This window comes from Phoca vitulina, unplaced genomic scaffold, assembly GCF_004348235.1.
Source record: "Phoca vitulina isolate PV1807 unplaced genomic scaffold, GSC_HSeal_1.0 scaffold17, whole genome shotgun sequence".
Taxonomy (NCBI): Eukaryota; Metazoa; Chordata; class Mammalia; order Carnivora; family Phocidae; genus Phoca; species Phoca vitulina.
In genome coordinates, this window is record NW_022589720.1 from 3,809,118 (window position 1) to 3,830,456 (window position 21,339).

At 46.2% G+C, this 21,339-nt stretch overlaps 1 protein-coding gene across 1 annotated transcript in view; it reads left to right on the forward strand.

Annotated features, from left to right (window-relative positions):
* The first annotated feature begins 1,457 nt into the window (after positions 1-1,457).
* The window catches only part of ADAMTS16 (ADAM metallopeptidase with thrombospondin type 1 motif 16), a 141,362-nt gene continuing 121,480 nt past the window's right edge, over positions 1,458-21,339 (forward strand). Inside the window, exons 1-3 of the mRNA XM_032415178.1 lie at positions 1,458-1,589; positions 1,676-1,778; positions 7,980-8,305. Coding sequence (XP_032271069.1) covers positions 1,458-1,589; positions 1,676-1,778; positions 7,980-8,305 — 561 coding nt within the window. The remainder of the gene's footprint in view (positions 1,590-1,675; positions 1,779-7,979; positions 8,306-21,339) is intronic.

Consider the following 21,339-nt stretch of genomic DNA (forward strand, 5'->3'; position numbering starts at 1 on the left):
CCTCTCCAAAATGTGCAAAACCGGCAAATCTGGGATAAAGTGAATGTGAGGGACACGGGAACCACAGAAGTAGGAACCCAGGCTTCCAGGACCCGCAGAAGGTACTTGGCCAGAGAGGAAAAGGGCACTCCGTGCAGCAGAGTGGTCAAGGACAGTGCATGTGGTGAGAACACGCACTGGCACACGTGTTCACTCACGCACAAGTGCATACACACGCACATGTGAGCACGGGTAAGTGTGCACACGCGCACGGGTACATACACTCATGTGCACTTGCGCACCGGTACATACACACGTGTGCACGCACGCAAAGGTACATACACATGCACACGTGTGCACACACGCAAGGGTACATGCACACGTGTGGGTACTGAGGCACAGCCGCACTCACGTCCACACGCACACATGCGTTCACACACACCGTGGTAGAACACTGACTGGGCTGACTGCCAGGCCAGTGGTCAAGCACCGGCTGCTCCCTGGGCCCTTGGCAGCCCTGCCCGCAGCCGGGCCCGCAGGGATCCTGAGCCCCAAGGCCTCCTAATGGATTGGCTACACGCAGCCAGCCAGCAGCTGGGCACGCAGGCTCTCCAGGGCAGGTGGCCCCGGGGCCAGGAGCGCCTCTACATCCAGGACTGACCAGGAGACAGACGTTGCTTCTTAGACCACCGGGCCTCCCATCACTCCCCAAGCCAAGAGCAAGGCACCTTTGTGTATTCTCAGAACCCAGGACACCCTGAAGCCCCGGGCGCCGCTGTCCCGCACTTGCTCTCCCACACGCAGCGCGAGGGCCAACGCAGCGGCCCCAGGCGCAGCCCAGCCTCACTTGGTGGGCGGCAGGTGTCTGAGCCAGAGGCGGCACAGGTCTGGCCCTGGGGGTGCTGGCCGGGCAGCCCTGGGGCGGTGCGGCGCGACTGCAGGTTCAGAGGGCACCGGGGGGGTGGCTCAAGCTGCTCGCACTCAGAGCCTCCGGGCCACCGCTCCAGCCGCGCGCCCACGGGGAGCTGGGCGAGGCCCCGACCGGCTGGCGGGCGAGCGCAGGGATCCTCCCCAGCCCTCCTCCCCTCTGCCCCACCCTGCCGCCCGCTTTCTGCGGCCTCTTCCCTCCCCCGTCTGTCTCCCCTCCTGCCCTCTTCCTCCAGCTCCCCACCCCGCCGCCCCTGCCAACTCCTCCTGCTCCCTCCTCTCCTCCCCTCGCCGATCCTCTCCGCCTCCCCTGCCCTCCCCCCTCCTCCCGCTGCTCTCCCACGGTGCGGGCTGGTGCTCCACCACCGCCCCCGCCGCCTGGCCGCCACTCCGCCCCCCGCGCCGCGCGGAGCCGCAGTGATAACCCCGCGCGGGCGGCGGAGGCCCTGCGGGCGAGGTCCTGCGCGCCGGCCGGCCGGGTCCTCGGTGCCCACTTGCAGCCGCCTGGCTGGGGGCCCTCCCGCGGCCCTGGGCACCTCGAGCGCCCCTGGATGGAGCGGCGCGGTCTCCCCGCGGGGACGCAGCGCGGGCGGCGGGCGCGGGGCGCGAGGGGCGGCGGGGCCCTGCGGGTCCCCGGCTGCGCGGCGCTCTGTGTGCTGCTGTTGGCCGAGGTGGCTGTGCAGGTGAGTCCCCGAGGGGGCGGGGGTGCCCCGCGGCTTCCCCCCTGCAGTCCCGGTCTCACCGACGTGTGGCCTCTGTTTTCCAGCAGGCACCTGCGTGCTCCGTGGGACCCGCAGCGGCCTCGCCAGGGAGCCCGAGCGTCTGGCGTCCTCAGGCTTCTGCGGCTCAGCCGGACTGGATGGAAAAAGGCGGTAAGTCTGCGGGGAAGGGGGTTCCAAGTCCTCACCAAGTGGCACTGGTTTGTAAGGGGCTGCGAATGTTCCTAATTCTGCGAATGTTCCTCCCAGGATGCTGCCTTGCCTTCTTGCCTTATGAGCGAGCGCCTATGAGTCAACTTTCACCAACATTCATACTGTATTCCGCTGTGAAACAGTAACGCTTACCAGCGTTATTACCAGAAGCGGTGGGGGAAAAAAAACAAGCAATACATATTTAATAAGAACATTTAAAAAGCAAGGAATAATCTAGAGGTTTTATTAATTTATGCATTCAGGAAATTAGAAAGCGCTTACTACTCCTTTCTCTACCCCTTCGCCCCCTCCTGATCCTCCTCCGGCTTTTAAAGTGAAGCCTCTCTGTATATCCTTGACTAAAGAGCAGGACACAAAAGAAAGCCGTTTTTGCTTAATACTGATCCAGTTAGTATGAAAGTGGATGCTCTTCAGGAGTTGGGACATAACTGTAACATAGTGCATGGAATGGGTAATGAGCGTTTGCGACAGCCTAAGCAATGCCCGTGCTTTCTGCCATGATTTGGCGTACAAGTCTGATCCTTTTGCAATGTGTGGATTTCCTTGTGCTGTTGGCAAGCTGCATTTGTGCATTTCACATCTCCTGGGAATAACCGGCCCTGCCCTGAACTGCCTTAGGCTAAAGGGAAAGGCAGGTGTGGGATGTCAGTTGCTGGGCGGTTTTTATCTGAACCCAGTCCTTTGGCAGTTGTTTTGTACTTTGCAACATTTCCAACAATAAATCGACATATCAAGTGTTAGTATTTTAGAGGAAGGACGAGGTTTGATTATCCCAGCTTATTTTCAGAAAATCTAGAAAAGTTAATAATTCAAAGTTTTTGAACATAGTTTTCCATCTTTTATAAAGACAAGAATCTGACGTATGCATTAACTATTTGAATTCTGTCCCACTGAGTGAGTACGCGAATAGTCTATAAATACAGTGGTAGGTAGATGAACGCTGGAACAGAAGACCTTCAGCACCACCAGAGGGCGCTAGATGTAAGTGATATGAAACATAAAAATCGCTTATGGCTCCCTAATTGCTGGAGAAAGGTAATTATCTATCTTTTTAAAGGTCACCTTCTTGGGCTTGCCCTTGTCTTCTTTCATGTTTCTCTCAGGATGCATTCCACAATCTAATTATCCGTATTCTATTTGTCTCTGCACACACACTTCTGAAAAAAAGAGTTTTTTGTTAAGTTCTCTAAAGTTCTCTAAAATCATGAAAATTCGTGAAGGTCTCAGGAGATTTTTCAGGGGACTGTATAGCATTTTATTAAGGTAGGAGCAATACAGACAGAGAACCATTTCCGGAAGGAGAAGTCAAAGCCTCCCTGCCCAAGTGAGCTTCCCCTGCTCCTGGCCAGGACGGACTCCTGGGAGCTGGACTCTAGCCTGGCTGGCATGCGGCTCGAATCACCTGGCACCTCGACTGGTGTCACAAGCCAAGCATTGCCACGTCATGCACATACCTCGCCTGGTCAGAAACTGGCAGGGAAGGTGTGAGCCGTCATCAGTGAAGTCACAGCCTAGTGGACAAAGTCCAGCCCCCTACCTGCCTACCCTCTGTGTGTTTTAGGTCTTTAATTAGAAACGGCCAAGTCCAGAGAGAGTGGGTGTCACCAGAGGGCTTTCACACTCCCAGAGAAAAGACTCTTTCTGCTCAGCAGGTTCCTTGTTTCACCGTAGAACAGTAGGGCCAGGGTGCACTTTGTGTAACTGTTGCATTTCTAGGTATCTGTTACACGAATTGGCTTTGGAATCGCTCTTTTTGGCCATAAGGTTTGTTTCCCGCATAATTCAGCCTTTGATTGCCAGTTTTTCTCGGTGTCTGAAGCAGTTCCGCAGCGGGAAAGAGAACGCCCTCTATTCTTGATGCCACGGTGGATAACTAAACTGTTTTCGGACATTTAAGTACGCCTGTTTCATTTTGGCTGATTCAGAGTTGTTTTTCCTTAGTGGGAGATTTTAATGTTTTTCCTACAAATTTGCCTTTGTAATAAAAATAGAGGCTCCTGTTAAGAGCCAAGATGTATCACGGATTTGTTAGCTTTTGATTCTAGAGTAAGTTATGCTTCCAAGGCAAGGTTTAGAAGTTCTTTAGAAATGGGTTTCGTCGTACATAATAGACCTGTTGTTTGTGTGTGTGCATTGGAAGATTATACTGACTTACATTCAGACATTTGGGGAACATGAGACAGGGTCGTCTCTTTCAGGTAGCGTGCTTGTCGATCTTATTTTTTATTTTTTATTTTTTAAAGATTTTATTTATTAATTTGAGACACAGAGATACAGAGAGAGAGAGAGAGCATGAGCAGGGAGAGAGGCAGAGGGAGAGGGAGAAGCAGGCTCCTTGCTGAGCCAGGAGCCCGACGCGGGGCTCGATCCCAGGACCCTGGGATCATGACCTGAGCTGAAGGCAGACACTTAACGACTGAGCCACCCAGGCGCCCCGTGCTTGTCAGTCTTTAACGACAGGCTCTTTGGAGCCGATTTAGGGCATTTTTTGGTTCCCATGGGGTAAACGGGTCAAAATACTCGCACCGTTGTCGCTTCCAAGCTATGGATGTGATGTCACTGAGTACAGGGGTAGGATGCAAGGTGCAGATGTCACTGAGTACAGGGGTAGGATGCAAGGTGCAGATCTGCTCTCGGCAGCTGTTAGGAACCAGCCCTGCATGCTCAGGTGGACTACACTTCATGCATTCAGTTTGAAACCAGAGTGTTCTTGGACTTGAGGCTGTGGTCAGAAAACCTCTTGAAATCAAGGAGTTCTGACCACCGACTGGAATAGCCATATGTGAAGTTTTTCTCCTTAACTAAGGGTGTATAGGATACAGGTCTCATTTAAAAGAGTCTCAAACAGGGGTGCCTGGATGGCTCAGTTGGTTAAGCGTCCAACTTTTGACTTCAGCTCAGGTCATGATCTCGGGATCATGGGATTGAACCCCGTGTCTGGCTCCAGGTTCAGCTGGGAGTCGGCTTGAGATTGTCCTTCTCTCCCTCCCTGTTCCTCTCCCCCAGCTCATGCTCTGGAGTGCGCTCGCGCTCTCTTTAAAATAAGTAAATAAAATCTTTTTTTAAAAAAGTTGAAAAATAAAGGATTCTTAAAGATTAGGAATCGCACTAATTTTTTCTTGAAATCACAAGCCAATAGTTGTGGGGGTTATAATCTTAAAACATAAGCTCAAAAGTTAATTTTTTCAGTCTATTGCAGTAATGTATTGATTTATTTCCAGATAGTAATAGGAGTATGATGAGATGCCATGCTTATTTTGTTCATTCATTGAATTCTTTAGTGATGACCTTTTCCACATTCATTGACACATAACCAAGAGTACACATTTGGTAGAGAGGACTATTGTGGGACTAAATCAGGATTCCCCGCCTTGGCAGTATTATTACTTTGTCCCAAGAGCCTGTCCAGTGCATTGAAGACTGTAGCAGCATCTCTGGATTGGGTCGTTAGATCCCAGGAGCACCACTGTCCCCCTCCCACTCCGTGACAGATGGAAATGTCTCCAGACGTTTGTCTCCCCGGGGGTGTGGGAGAGGAATTGCTGGTTGAGACCCAGTAGACTAAATTGGAAAAACGGGTCTTCTTCCCATCGTGCATTTTCTTCCTCGTTCTTGGGAACAGATTGTCATAGATCACAAAGCGTGGCTCTGCTGTTTCTGGAGCTGGTGGCCTGGGGCCAGGCTGTACCCGTCCCCCAGAGCTGATTGTTCCTTTCCTTTAAGTTTGGCAGAGCTGGTCACTGAAAAGTAAAATATGCAAAGTTATAGTGAAACGAGTCCTTTTAAAAACAGAATTAAAATATGCAAATCTCATCCCTCATCATTATTTTACTCTTTTCTGTGCTCCTGAGTTATTTGCATTAATCGTTTCTGTGTGCGGGAGATACTCTGTGTGGACCGGTGTGTTACTGGGTATCTCTTCCGCGCTGCACGTGGAGTGACATCACCTTGGTGCTGGAGATCAGCCACGGTGGGGGTCTTTCACCGGGGGAACTGGCAAATGCGGTAAAGCAGGCCGTGTATTCTTTCCCCTCAGATCGCTGGTTGTCTAGCATTTATCAACAGGATGCTGTATGTGTTTATGTAAAAGAGCCTTATCAGTCGCTATTTTGAGAGTAGATACTGTAGAGATACTAGAGAGTAGATACTCCCCTCCGGATAAAGGATGCATGTTATATGTCCTCCAAAACAAAGGTCATAAGGATGTGGCTTATATCATCTGGAAACAATTTGATTTTTTTAAGTGGTAATCATGTGTTTATGTGCAATAAATGTGCTGATTAGGCAGTGTTTGGAAGTGTCCACAGCCTCTGTCGGAATAGACACAGACTTGGGGTGGGGGGAGAGGGGTCCCCTGAGAGTCCCGGGGGCAGGGTGAGAGGGGCAACACCTCCACTTGCGCCAGCCTCCCCCCTCCATCCAGGAGGCTGGGGATGTGGAAGGCAGTGGGGAGCAACTGAGGTAGAAAGGCGTGCACACTTGTCTCTCGGAGTGGCCCAGGACAGCCTGCAGTCACATCCTTACACCAGACGAGCAGATCCCTGACTCGTTTCCCCTTTCTCCTGTCACTGCACACAGTTGAACCAGAGTTGTTTTATTTTCTTGGTTTCCTAAGTAAAACAGGAAACAGGCCCAATAAAGTTTGCCCTCTGGGACACAAATGCTCTGCTTCAACATAGATTTTGATGGTTGGTCGTCCTGTGATCTGCTATAACCCGCTGCCCGTGACCCTCAGGGTACCTGTTGAACCCTGAGTGGCAGGGCCAGGCCCCTGAGGTCGGACATCGAAGCTCTCGCCCGGAGCAAACGGCCTCCCTGGGGTCGCCAAGGCCAGAACCGATCGTTGGGTTATCCTGCCACTGGATCGAGTTGACTGCTGGCCCTGGGCACACACTTTGCCGCTGGCTTCAGCGTGGGGGGCTCGAGGCAGGGCCTCACCATCTGCAGCCTGCTCGCTCTCCCCCAACCCACCATGTGCCATTTCTGATCGGTGCGGCTGCCTGCTCTGTTAGAGTGTGACCTTTCCCTGTTCCTAACGGCACAGGGACCCATGGACGGACACCTGCACTGAAACAGATTGGTTGGGAAGAAAACCTCATTTTTCCAGAAAAAGTTATTACCCAAATACTGCTTACTTCTGACCAAACACCATCTCTGTGTTTTATCTTATGACTCTAAGAAGAATGTCCAACTCGCACTAAAGCAGAAAAGAGTCCCGGTTATGAGACTTTCACAGCTTCCTGGGTGCCCATTTTATAATGAAAGGAGCTGCAAAGCTTCTGTCTATGCTTCCCACAGAGAGGGCCACACCGTGACATTGTCGGCCCCTGATGCCCCACAGGCCTGTGTGGGTGCCCTGAAAGCAGAAAGCCCCTTTCTTCACATTTCAAAAAATTATGTATTTGCATGTGTTTTAGGCTAGCATACTATGAATCAGAGTGGGCAGAAGACCATGGGGCACATTGGGGAAGACCCTGGGTGGTGAACTCTGATGTCGTGCCAAGAACTCAGGCCAGTGAGCGGGTGGACAGCAGTATTCAGTGGGAGCAGACCGTGTAGGAAACGTCAGCATCTGGAAGATGTCTGCATATGATTTGTAGGATTCCTTGATTTAACAATTAACTGTTAAAATATTAAGCAGCAAAGTATAGCCATCATAGTTGTCTTTTTAACTAATTTCTGATAAATTGTTGGTATTTTGAAGCTAAAAGTTCTTGTCAGCTCAATGAGAATTTTTATAAAAAACAAGCATGGCTAAAAAAAATATTTAGAATCATAAATGATTACATGTTATCGTGAGTGCAAAGTAAACTTTATGAAATGTAATCCTAAAAGTCCATTTTTGGATGTCTTTGGTCTGTGATTCGTTTTTCCTTTGGAGTGTTGTAGATTTTGCTGGATTGGGAATAACATATTTTGGGGCAGCAGAGACTTCTCTAAAGGCCACTTTGAAGATTTTCCCTCCTGACTATGATTGTTCACATCCTACGGTATGGATTTGAGCTTGGCTCAATGCTAAAATTTCCTCCCATCATTTTTATTGGGCGGAAGTGGTCTCTGGCAATAAATTATATTCCAAGACTGCCTGATTCTTTTCAGAATCCTGAATTTACTCAGCCGCACCTTCTCTTTGTCTTTCAGAATATGACCTGGTGTCTCCCTATGAGGTTGACCACAATGGAGACTATGTGTCCCACGAAATCACACACCATCAAAGGAGGAAGAGGGCGCTGGCCCAGCTCGGGGTGGAGTCTCTCCACCTTCGGCTGAAGGGCTTCAGGCACGACTTCCACATGGAGCTGAAAGCTTCCAGCAACCTGGTGGCTCCCGGATTTATCGTGCAGACACTGGGGAAAGGAGGTACTAAGTCCGTGCACACCTTCCCGCCTGAGGATTTCTGTTTCTATCAAGGCTCCTTACGATCCCATAAAAATTCCTCGGTGGCTCTCTCAACGTGCAAAGGTTTGGTGAGTACAGCTTGGGTGTGGGTGGTGTGTGATAGGGGACAGGGTGCTGTTTCCCTTGAGAGATTGTAGCTGGTTCCGCTATTATGGCAGGACACATTTCTTGGTCTGTAAAAGCAGGAGGAAATCACCAAGTAATACTCTCTAGAATACGTCGTTCTTTGGCACACTTGGCAGTAGAAGCACATGCCCAGACTTCTGTTGTTTTACAAGAACCAGGGAAGAGCGCGCCAGTGTGAAAATTGTACTTCAAGCTCATGGCCAGGTCTGACATCGAGAACTTCCCAGGGGCCGCTTCCACCGTAACTCACTGGCCCGTGCAGCACCACAGAAATGTCTTCATTCCGAATAGAACAGCAGTACGAAACTGATGGGCCGGGTGGATTATTTGATCCGAAGCTGGGAAGCACTTTACCTCTGCCATTCTGTTGAGGATCACATGCTTACAGAATAGGGCCTTCGTTCTAATTGCGGTGATGAAGCCATGGCCCGGCAGTCCAAGTCTTCCTGGATGGATGATTCTGTGGTACATTCCCCATTTTCTTAGTATCTGACGTAGACACTGAACATCACTTGAATGCTTCCGGTGGTCCCCTTTGCTGGGACCTTACAGTGAGGATCGTCTGGCCCCATTGAGAAGATACCTGCATCCCTCTGGCTGCCCCAAGCCGAAATCTCAATGCCTTGTCTTTTAATTTTCTTAAAATACTTCCATATTTTTAGGGAAGAAAAGCTTAGCGGATACTTCGAGTCTTGAGTACATTAATCATTTGGACACAGATGAGCGAGACAGGACTTAGGTAGCTGAGCAAAAATGTGTGGCCAAAATATTTTAAGGTCTTGACCATAGTAAAGGTTTGGCAAACAGGTTTTTTTTTTTTTTTTTTTAAAGATTTTATTTACTTATTTGACAGAGAGAGCACAAGTAGACAGAGCAGCAGGCAGAGAGAGAGGGAGAAACAGGCTCCCCGTGGAGCAGGGAGTCTGACTCGGGGCTCGATCCCAGGACCCCGGGATCATGACCCGAGCCGAAGGCAGACGCTTAACTGACTGAGCCACCCAGGTGCCCCTTGGCAAACAGGTTTTTATATATTTATTACATTTCTAGAAAATGCTTTAAGTCTGTCTTAATTTTTTTTTCTCTCTTGGAAAGAGGGAATTCAGACTCTGCATCTTATAAGGATTTTGTGCAAGTATGTGTGGATACTGGATGGTGAAGCGGCATTTGTAACCAGTCCCTTCAAATACTACATATGTGCAAATGCTAAATCCCATTAAAATTTTTCAAAAAATATTAACGCCTGCTTTGCATTTGGAATGGCTTGATTCCATGTCTACTCTAATTTGTAAAGGGCTTTTGATTGGAGAATGGCTACAATAGGGATTCCCCAAGGATAAGGTGGTGGTTATTTGGCATAATTTTTAGGATTGAAGACAGTGTGGCTGATTTCTTCCGTGTTCTCCCAAGAAGAACAGATCTTCCTTAATGAAAGGGCTAGAACTCTTCATAGAATTCACTAAAGGAAGAGATCTCTTCTTTGGCTTTCTTTCACAAAGGCTCAGACCGGAAATGGAAGCCCTCTGTGTGGTAGGGAGGTACGCCATGACTTCAGAGCTAGTAGCCTTGGATTTGTTTGTGGAGATTGGGCGAGGTGCTTCCCATTAACCCAGCAGGGGTGCAGGTTTATTGATGCCCTGGGTCTCTGTGAGCCCAGGCTCTCCCAGTGGCTGAGCCTTGCTCTGGAGTCGGTCCCAGGAGCAGAGCTGGCTGGCAGCAGCTTGAGATTTCTGGTTCTCTTTGATCTCCGTGGGAGTTAGCGGCACACTTGTAAGTGACAACTGCGTGTGAGATAAAGAAGTGAAAGAGAGCAGAAAAAAGACTCCTGTGAATAATGAACCCTGGAATTTAATATTCTGGTCACTGGAATAGAAATCGGTATGCTTTCCCCATTAATCTTGCAAATACATTAAATCCAACTTCACTGATTATTTTGTCTGTAGGTAATCATGACAGAAATGACCTCAACCAGACTTATGAGTGTGGGGTTCAGGGGCATTTGCCATATGATAGAACAAATCAGAAGCATTTTAAAGAAGAAAAAGGGAGGATAAGAAGTCATCTTTCATTAGCCAGATAATAAAAAATACTGAATGGGATCGTCCCTCAAGTGGCTGCCAAGTCTGTTATTTCTTTCCTGATTGATATCTATCCCATTGCTCATCTTTCAAATCTCTTCAAGTATGCTGAAAAATGGCATGTTTTTATATTAGAGGACAGTCCTTTTTTGTTCTTCTTATTCTTGTTTTTTTTTTTTTTTTTAATCTAATTAAAGTCCTAGGTTGATCTCAGTTAAGCTTTTGTTTTCCCCCCTCAGTGTTTCTGGTTGACCCAGCTATTCGCTGGCCATCAGGTGTCAGTAGAATTCTTTTTGGTTTGACCTGTTGTCCCTCATACACCTCAAGGAGAGAGCATTTGGAAAACAAGAGAGAAAAAAAAAAATTATATTCTGTTCTTCTGGTTTTACCTACAGTATGGGACTATCACCTGTAAGCTAAAATATATCACTTAACTAAGAGTTTAATGACTTCAGGTAGAGAACATGCTTGACAATTGTGAGACGATGCAGTTTCCAGTCTGATAGATAGTTTTCTCACCTGGTTCCCAGCTTTTGTGTTTGGGAGCGCTTTGCCGTCATTCTCTAAAAACGGATTTGAGGAACACCATCAATGTTAAAAGCTGATTGCCTTATTTATAGTAAATAAATACTCTTGACAAACTAAAATGAGTGTTTTCCTGAGGGTCTCATGAATAATAAATGCACTTCAGATCCGTGTTGTGTGATGAGAGGCAGGGAATGGGCAGTGTCACTTCAGTGATGAAATAGGACACGTCTGGGTGCCAGGAGGGGCAGAGAGGGTGCGTCACCCTGCCTTGCTGGGAGGTGGCAGCATCCGCATATGGTTTTGGGGTAGTTTTGTCCAACCTGAATCCTTACAGTAGAAGCGGGGTGTGATGCCTGGTGGAGAAATAGGCTGCCCCAGGAAGGACTGATAACATCTGTCAAGGTCATGGAACTCTCCACTGCACCATCTGTAAACCCTAGGAAGACCTCTAAAGTCCTCCTAATATTGCCGGCAAGAACCTTGACTCAAAATATTTCGTATTTCACTAAATAAGGTTATTTAAAAAAAAAAAAGGCGGTGTGCATAGTTCTTAAGTCTCTACCTACTTGACATCACAGGTCTGTTGTGATCACCAGGCATAGGCATGTGAGGGCCTGTCACGCAGCAGGTGCCTTTCCTGAGGGACCGCGCCGGTGACAGTGTGGGACACAGCGATCGTCAGGACAGTAGCGGAAGGAGTGACCCTAACTTATGGAGGGTTTTGTGCCACATGCTTGGCTATCATTTGTTATGTTGCTTAGCCTAATGGCCACGCTAACAGATAGGTACTATTTTTTTTAAAAGACAGCTTTTTTTGTTAGGTAGTTCATACATCGTAGAGATTTCCCCCATTGGAAATGTATAATTCAGTGGTTTGTAGTGTATTTCCAGAGTTGTACAAGCCTCCCCACACCTAATCTGAGACTCTGCATCACCCCAGAAAGAAAGCCCTGGCAGTCCCCATTCCCCAAGCCCCATCAGTCCTAAACCCCACTAATTTAACTTTCTGTCTCTGTAGATTTGCCTAATCTGGTAATTTCTCATAAAGGGAAGCATACAACTTGTGGTCTTTTGTGACTGGCTTCTTTCACTTGGTATAATGTGTTCATGTTTCATTCGCATTGTAACGTGTATCAAAACGTCATTATTTTTATTGCTAAACATACGACATTTTTTATCTATCCTTTCAGCGGTTGATGGATCTCACTGCCTGTGCTCTTTTTGGCTGTGACTATCACTGGTGTTTGTGTACAAGTTCTTGTGCAGACATATGTTCCGTTTCTCTTGTGTTTATACCTAGGAGTGTAATTGCTGGGTCCTATGGAAATTCTATGTTTAACATTTCGAGGAATTTCCAGACTGCATTCCACATTAGTGTTCCCATTTTGTATCCTCCTAGCAATGCATGAGGATTCTGATTTCTCCTCATTCTGGCCAGCACTTATCCACCTTATTATAGCTGTCCCGGTGAGGATGAAGTGCTGTCTCATTGGGGCTTGGAGTGGCTGGATAGAGATCATTGGATGGCGGTTTGGTTGTTTTTATTCTTGTTATTGTTTAGTTAGTGGTTTTTCCTTCCAGCACTTTGACGATGTCATCCTACTGCCTCTTCAGCCCTATTGTTTCGCTGGAGATGTCTGCTGTTTATCTCATTGCAGTTTTATTGTGCATAGGAGTTGGGTTTTTTTTTTATGGTTATTTCAAGATTTTCTTTTTGTCTTTGTCTTTCTACATTTTTACTGTGATGTGTACGGGTGTGGGTATCTTTGTGTTCACCCTGTGGTACTCTCATTATGCATATATTGGTGTGCTTAATGCCGTACTACATTTCTCGGAGGCTCCACTCATTTTCCTTCATTTGCTTTTTCCTCTGTGCACTTCAAATTGCAACATTTTTATCAATTTATCTTCAAATCCACTGATTCCCTGCTGGCAGTTCAAATCTATTAAGTTTCTGTAATAAAGTTTTCATTTGGGATATTGTACTTTTTAACTCCAGAATTTCCATTTGGTTATTTTTATAATTTCCCTTATTCTGTATTTCATAAGTCATTGTCATTACGCCTTGCTTTAATCCTTTAGACATCGTTCTCTTTGGTTCCATGAACATATTTGTAGTAGTTGCTTTGACATAGTTCTCTACTAAGCCCCACATCTGGGTCCTCTCAGAAGCAGTTTCTGTGCCTGTCTGTTTTCGTGTGTAGGGGTCACACTTTTCTGTTTCTTTGCATGACTCATAATTTTCTGCTAGAACTTGAGCATCATAGAGAACATATTGTAGCAGCTCTATAGATGCTGGCCGCACTCTGCCTCTGCAGGGTTGACCTTATCCTGTGAGTGGAGCTCTGGATGAGGATGTTGGTGCCTGGTCTTCTCTGTTTTTGCTTCCTGGATGGCAGCCTGTATGTTACAGAAGAGCTGGCGTGGGGATGTTCAGGGCTTCGTGCTGAGCCTGGAGTGGAGCTTCCAGCCTAAGAGTAGGGGCGGCCTGCAGAAGGCAAACCAGTTCCCATGGCCATGCCTGCCTCGTATAGAGCTTCTGCAACATAGAACTAAGGAGAGGAGAGATGCTGGTGGCTTGTTCCTGCTTCTGTGGAAACAGTTCTAGAATGGACGTTGGGGGAACAAGGAGCCCTTGTCTTCTTGGCTGCACGTGTCTGGAGTAGAGCTCTGTCACATTGACTGGGGACAGGGTGAGTAGGTGACCAGACCATGGCTCAGATGCCACGAAATTTCCCCATCTTTCCAAGTTTCAATTACATTCAGTAGCTGATTCTCCACTTTTTATGACCTTAGGGAATTTTATAGAAACTTTAAATGTCTTGGCTCTGTGTGTGTGTGTGTGTGTGTGTGATTTTTCAGCAATTAAATGATCATTTCACTGGAGAGCAGATCTACCTCACCCCTCACACATCCATTTGGGAAGTCAGTCTCCAGTAGGTGCTATTATTAACACATTTTACAGATCATTGCCCAAGACCACTTTATTTTCCCCATTTTACAGATGATTCTCAAGATAATCCTTAAAAGAGTGGGATCTGTGCCTAGGTAGCCTGACTCAAGAACCAGCACTTCAAACCATAGACTACTTTTGCTTCCCGAGATCACCAGGCTGTAGCTGCCCTCCAGGGACCTGCAAGATCATTTACGTGAATTTTCATGGCATCATCTTTGAACGCTCCCATAGGGGTCATGATTCTCTCATTTGTTTTCCAGTTCAGTGCCACCTTCCTCAGCATGTAGTCCTCTCAGAGCTTAGGATCCCCATTTATACTGTAGCAGGGGCCTCTTTTAAAATATATATGGATTCATCCCGTAATTATTTATTTACAGGTTTTTTTGTGAGCTCTTCAAAAAACCTTGCTTCATTTATCTTTGTATCCACAAGTTCCTGTTAACATAAACCGTATTTTTGCTTGCAACAAATGCTTGTATTTCAAATTTACAAAAACATACTGTATTTTCTCAACCTCTGTTTTGAGGTATAAATAACTATACAATTAATTTTAGAATTCATTTCATCTGATTTCTTTCCATGGCTAATGCCAAACACCCTGGATTTTCTGTTGAAGCTCATAGTTTACTCAGAAATGTTTTTTAAAGATTTTATTTATTTATTTTTTTGAGAGAGAGAGAGAATGAGCAAGGGGGAGGGGCAGAGGGGGAGAGAGAGAGAGAAGCAGACTCCCTGTCGTGCAGGGAGCCTGATGTGGGGCTTGATCCCAGGACCCTGGGATCATGACCTGAGCCGAAGGCAGAGACTTAACTGACTAAGCCACCCAGGCACCCCCAGAAATGGTTTTCTCAATAAGGTTTCTGATGAACTATTTTTAAAAACTTCCATTACTCCGTACTATTAATGAGCTTCCTTTAGATATGTATGCTGTTGCATTTGACAGGATTAGATTTTCTTAATGGATTTTATGCAAGTTCTGTACTTGGATTATCGCTTTAGCTCCCCCCCTCCAAAGAGTATCAAGTCTGTCAATTACCCTTGGCACAAAATCTGTGTGAAATTTTGCTCCTCTTACTTACAGCATTGTGTCTGTTAAAGCTTTAATGCATAGGCTACATATCACTTCTCCTAAAATCTAATTATTCTCTTGTTTTCAACAATGTTGGAAAACTTATAAATGCAACAGTTCTCACGTGTGTTTAAGAATTTCCTCCCTTGGTTGGAGACTTACTCGGGGCCCTGGTTTGAACTGTCCTAAGTTTGATTCCCAACCTCAGACTCCAGGGATTCTCTGGAAACTCCAGTCATCGAGAGTTTTTCTACAGCACCAATAAATCCTAGGAAACTGTCTGAAAGATTGCCAGACTTTTAACTGACTTTGAAAAATGTTCTGGAGCCAGTAAAATAATGCAGGAGCAGAAGGGAAAACCCAACACAGTCATGGTCAGAAGAGATAATAGGAGTTCTTAAGAGCAGTGTCCCAATCTGAGAAGGCTGGGGATGGCATAACCAGGTTGAAAATATGTCAGTCTTGGGAGGCATGTAATAAAATTGTAGAAAAACTAAGGCTTTTAGAGGAAGTAGGGCCAAAGTTGGTAGTTATTAGGAAATTTATATGTGAGTGTGGGGAACCAAAGGATAGCACTGGATAATTACATATGTTTCTGCTAGTTCCTTAAGAATAAGTACAGTAAGGGGCGCCTGGGTGGCTCAGTCGGTTAAGCATCTGACTCTTGATTTCAGATCAGGTCATGATCTCAGGATCGTGAGATTGAGCCCCGTGTTGGGCCCAGCAAGGAGCCTGATCAAGGTAACATTTAAATAATCCTTTACACTTGATGTGACCACAAATTTTTTCTATTAGCTTACCGTTCATTATAAACACGAATGAGATAGTTAGAGGAATTTAATTATAAAATCTATAATTTTGCTCCACTTCCCTTTTTTCCCAGGTGATGACCCTGAGCTTCAGGGGCGTGCAGTTGACATGGCCAGTATTGCGAGGCCAGGTGGATTGAGACAGGTGTAGGACCCATGTATTCAGATTCTCTGTCTGGTGATGTTTTCACTGAACACACTGGATGCTATTACTTGTTCACACACTGGGGAACCAATTGAAGGAATGTGAATGTTGGAATCTGTGCCAGAGATTTTACAAATAGAGTAAATGTGTCTTTGGTCTGGAGATCTGGGGCAGGTAGCAGTGGGTAGAGGAGAGATGGCAGGCTTCCCTTCTGGTTGGTGCTCAGCACTCCAGATGTCTCTTATCAGGAGGCAGATGCGCCAAGGACAGCCCTCATATGGACACTCTCGGTCAGTAGAATTATTTGTTGAAAGGATCATCGGAAGGTGCTCATGTCCACAACCAGTGGGGCAGGATTTTCTTCATGGGCAAGATCTGCCTGAGACAGCCAAATGGGTCTCTTTGGGGAAGCAGGAACATGATCCCTGTGGTCATTTCCTCTGGGGAATGCTCCAAGTCTAGGATTCTCTATACCTGAAGCCTGCTTTTGTAGGCAGTGACTATTCAAGACTAAGTCCAGTCTCGTCCAGAGAGAAAAAAGAGGAGGCCAGATGAAACCATGCTCTGTAAAGCAGGATTCTTCTTGCCTGAGGTTCAACCACAGCAGGATGGTCGTTTTCTTCTTAAATGTCATTTTCCCTGACCCACACATCTAAAATTGCCTACTGTCCCCCCTCCACACATCCTTCCTATCCTCTTCCCTGCCTTTTTTTTTTTTTTTTTTTTGTATTTATTGTTATCTGTATCAGTCATGGTCCAGTTAGGACACAGAAACCACACAACTTGAAAAGAGAGAATTAATGCAATGCATGAAATAGGTCTTAACTGAAAAATTAAAAACAGAATACAAAAGCTTTACAAGATAGCAAATGCAGGAAGTAGCTACAGCCCCTGGGGCTGAGGGAACAGAGTGAAGTCTTGGTTATTACAGTTTCACTGCTTCAGCGGGGCTCAAACTCCCGAGTAGGATCTCGCCAGCTGGTGCTGGACTCCTGAGGGGGCATGCTGCGGGTTCTTCAAGTAAACTGGAGACTGGAGCAGGCTGCTTCTGCCCGGTGAAGCGGGCTGACAGGATCAGGAAGCAGACAGGAGGTCCCCATGGGGCAGGTAGGAGGTCCACGGGGGGCAGGCAGGAAGTCCGTGGGTGGGGGGCAGGAAGTCCACGGGGGCAGACAGGAGGTCCACAGAAGGCAGGTAGGAAGTCCACGGGGACAGGCAAGAAGTCCGGGGAGGGGCAGGCAGGAAGTCCACGGGGCAGAGAGGAGGTCCACGGTGCGGGGGGGGCACACAGGAAGTTCATGGGGAACAGAGAGGAGGTCCACAGAGGTAGGGGCAGACAGGAAGTCCACATGGGGGCAGGCAGGAGGACCACGGGGGTGTGGGGGGCAGCCAGGAAGTCCACAGGGGGCAGACAGAATGGGGGGGGCAGAGAGGATGTCCAAGGGGGACAGACAAGAAGGTACAAGTTCTTCCACCTTCTTCGGTCTGTCCAGTCCTTCACTATGTGGTCTATTAGAGCCGGAGAGTGAGCAGGTGGCAAAGCAGAAGTGGGATTTAAAGAGTTCCATCCTCAGCATCACAAAGCAGAGTTTATTTTTTTCTTTTAACATTTTATTTATTTATTTGACAGAGAGAGACACAGCGAGAGAGGGAACACAAGCAGGGGGAGTGGGAGAGGGAGAAGCAGGCTTCCCACGGAGCAGGGAACCCGATGCGGGGCCCGATCCCAGGACCCTGGGACCATGACATGAGCCGAAGGCAGACGCTTAACGACTGAGCCACCCAGGCGCCCACAAAGCAGAGTTTAAAAGGGGAGTGGAAGCTAAGGATGATTTCTACATACTAAGCGAGCTGTCTACTATGCTAAATATTGAGAATATAGCAGGAATTCATGAATTTTTCTTGCTTTATCCCCAGCATTGTCAATCGTGCATGGCATATAGTAAAGCCTTCAAAAGTTTATTCGATGAATGAGAGATATTTTGGTGACAAAACAGTTCTGGTGCTTTACAGAAACCATTGCACAGCCACTGATCTGGAGGAGAGAAAAATGGAGACTCAAAAGTAAAACAGTAGGGACATGGAAGCCCTGTCTAGGGAAAGACTGGACCTTAAGGACTAGACCTCACCCGGCCTGGGAGCAGGCTTATTCCTGGTGGGAATGAAGATGTCGGACCCAGTACACGCACGCGTTCCTTCCCTGCGGTGGGCTGTGCCCGCCCTGGTTCACTGATCTGATGGAAATGAAGTCTCTCGTGTTGTTTGCCTGGTGCCTGAAGAAGCATGTCTCCTGAGTAGGCTGGAAGGTTGTGTTTCAGGACTTCTTATACAGGAATAAATTGGGACTCAGGGGCTTGTGTGTGCACGTGTGGGTGTGTGTTTTCAGAGTCCCTGTGAATCACTCTTGAATGAGAGATTACTGTATCATCGTCTACTGGCCTGAGGCCAGACTCTGTAGCAAAGTGAGTTTATACACTTCTGTGGAGTCCTGTCCTTGCTCACATGGGACAGTAGCCATCCTCAGTAGTCCTGACCCTACTCTCAGGTTCCTTTAGTCTCAGAACTCCTGTGGAAACCACTAGAAACATTTGCTGTTCTGTTGATACTCTGTTCCCCTGTTCTTCCAGGAATGTATCATTTTTTTGATTCCTCTGTCTACTGACAGTGATCATCCTTTGTCCTTTTTTAAACATATTTTTCACTACTTAAGAGTTTATTTTTATGTTTTTAGGAAAAACAGCATGTGTTTTAAAGACATTAAATCAAGTAAATCCAGTATTTTAAAATCGTGAAAACAGTATTAATTTCATATATTCTTTTCAATAATTTCTGTGAAATTATAGGAAACCTAAATAAAAATATCTCGTTTGCAAATTCACAATCTGAAGGCATGTAGGCAGGATTCTTATTTTTCCTTAGTAGTAAATGGGCGTATCCAATAAGGTATACATTGTCAATATATTTTAAAAGTTACCAGTTTTAAAACAAAAATTAAATTAAACTAAGACAAAAGTAAAAAAAAGATCCATATAGTGTTACTCACCAGATTTATAGTGATGCTGAAATGGTTGGCTGCCTTTAGTTTAAAAATGGTACTAAATAACAGAGAGTTTCAGTAGGCAATGATGTGATATATCCAATCATCCCAATTTTCTGTCATTGAATAATTGTATCTTCAACCCTTCAGACATTAGAAATTTGGAGCAAAACATTTAAAATGAAATGTAGTTTGAGCCATTGGTGATTTATTTTAATTATGCAAAGTCTGTGGAAAATATTTGCCTTGAAGACCTTAAGGTCATTTCATTTCATCATATATTACATTTCCATCTGAGTACATTGTATCTTTTTTTTCCTAGGAGAAAAAGCAGGCACTTTTTTTTCCTGTGATAAAGCCACATTTAAGTTCACGGTTGTTGGGAACCCTTTCACGACCTCCAGCACCTAGCAGTGTTCATGGCCCATGGAAGTAATTGGATGGATGGGTAGACGGGTGGGTGGATGGGTGGATGAATGAAAATGATGGATGGATGGATGGATGGATGGATGAATGGACAGATAAATAGATGGAGGGTTGATGATGGATGGTAGATGAACAGATGGATGGAGAAATGGATGGATGTTTGGATGGAGAAATGGATGGGTGGGTGGACGGATAGATGAGGGATGGATGGATGGATGGATGGATGGATGGATGGATGAAAAGTCCTTGCTTTAGATACTAGTTCCATCTATGCTGGAGAGAGTTCGTATATCCAGAGAGAAGGTGCAGTAACTGTGAAAAGCTCTATCTAGAAATGGTTCTAAGTTGATTTTGGAAGGCATGCTTTTCCCATACAATCACCACATGGATCCAAGCCTGTCTCTTGGGGTCCTGGAAACATACTTCCACAGCAAGGAAGAGTAATGCCGGGGTTGTTCACTTCACGTGGTCTCAGGAAAGGCCCCCTGTGAGTGAGCACTTTTCCAGGCCTACCCGTATGAGTAACTTCTCTCATAACAGAATCTCTAAACAAATTTTAAATAAGAAACATTGCGATGTATTTGGGTGATAGGATATGATATGACTTGTGTAAAGTACAATTCAAAAAACAGTGGTTTTGTCCACCTCTTAGCTTTTTAGACCTTATTGTGTGAACATAGGGACATAATTGTGTCTCTGTGTCTTGGACACATGTCTTCGTAAGTTATCAGGCTTATGACCAGGGGGGATTGCCTGTTGCGCATGAGGATTTCTGAGGAACAGTATTCTTAAACCACCTTGAATCCTTCACAAAAAGTGATGTAGCAGACTTATTCTGTATGAACTTTTAGGGATGAAATTTTGGCACTTACCCTAAAATAAAAAAAAAAAAAAATTCCATTTCTACTCTGTTTAGTTAGTTGAGATAAATTAAATATTAAGCATTTAAGCATTAAGCATTTAAAAAATTACAATCCTGAACGAAGCCAGTCACTAAGCACTGGAACAGCTACAGTTTCAAGGCTGTGGTAATCCTCCTGGGAAGCAAATGAGCAAAAGAACACAAACTGTCTACATGCGAGGAAGGATCTCTATTTAGACAGACATTCAAACAAGAAACAGAATAAAATGACTGCTTAAGTAAGATAACCAAATTGGAAACGTAGTGAAAAAACATGGCCATTGGAGTCACAGAGGTGTTGTTCACTTGGAATTTCTCACATTTACTGGCCCAAAGGCTCAGTACTCTGCACTTCCTTAATTTGTGAATAACATCCATGTCACCGGGTTGCAGGAAGATAGGGAGATACGCTCTTTGCATCAAAGCCCCCAGCACGCAGCTCAGAGCTTGGTGCACAGTAGGAGCTGAGCATGTTCTTTTCTCCTCAGCCTCCCCCGTTACTCCACTAAAAAATGTGGTTACAAACCTAACTAGCAACTTACCGCCCACGTTGCAGTGCAAGCAGGTTCAAGTCAGGTTGGAGATGGAGTTACATTGACCTTCAGCGAAGCCCCACAGATGAAATGGGAATAGAATCAGAATATATTTCATTTACAGTAAAGCCTTTTGGGTGATTTATTGAAAGCACTTGGGATGATAAAAAGACGTATCATTTGAGCAAGCGATTTAAAATGCCAGAGTGTAGTTTGGGCGCCTGGGTGGCTCAGTTGGTTAAGCGACTGCCTTCGGCTCAGGTCATGGTCCTGGAGTCCCGGGATCGAGTCCCGCATCGGGCTCCCTGCTCAGCGGGGAGTCTGCTTCTCCCTCTCCCGCTCCCCCCTCTTGTGCTCTCTCTCTCTCCCATTCTCTCTCTCAAATAAATAAATAAAATCTTTAAAAAAAAAAAAAATAAAAATAAAAAAAAAAATAAAATGCCAGAGTGTAGTTTATGCAATTTTTAGAAGCATGGGTTACGCCCACACATTTACGT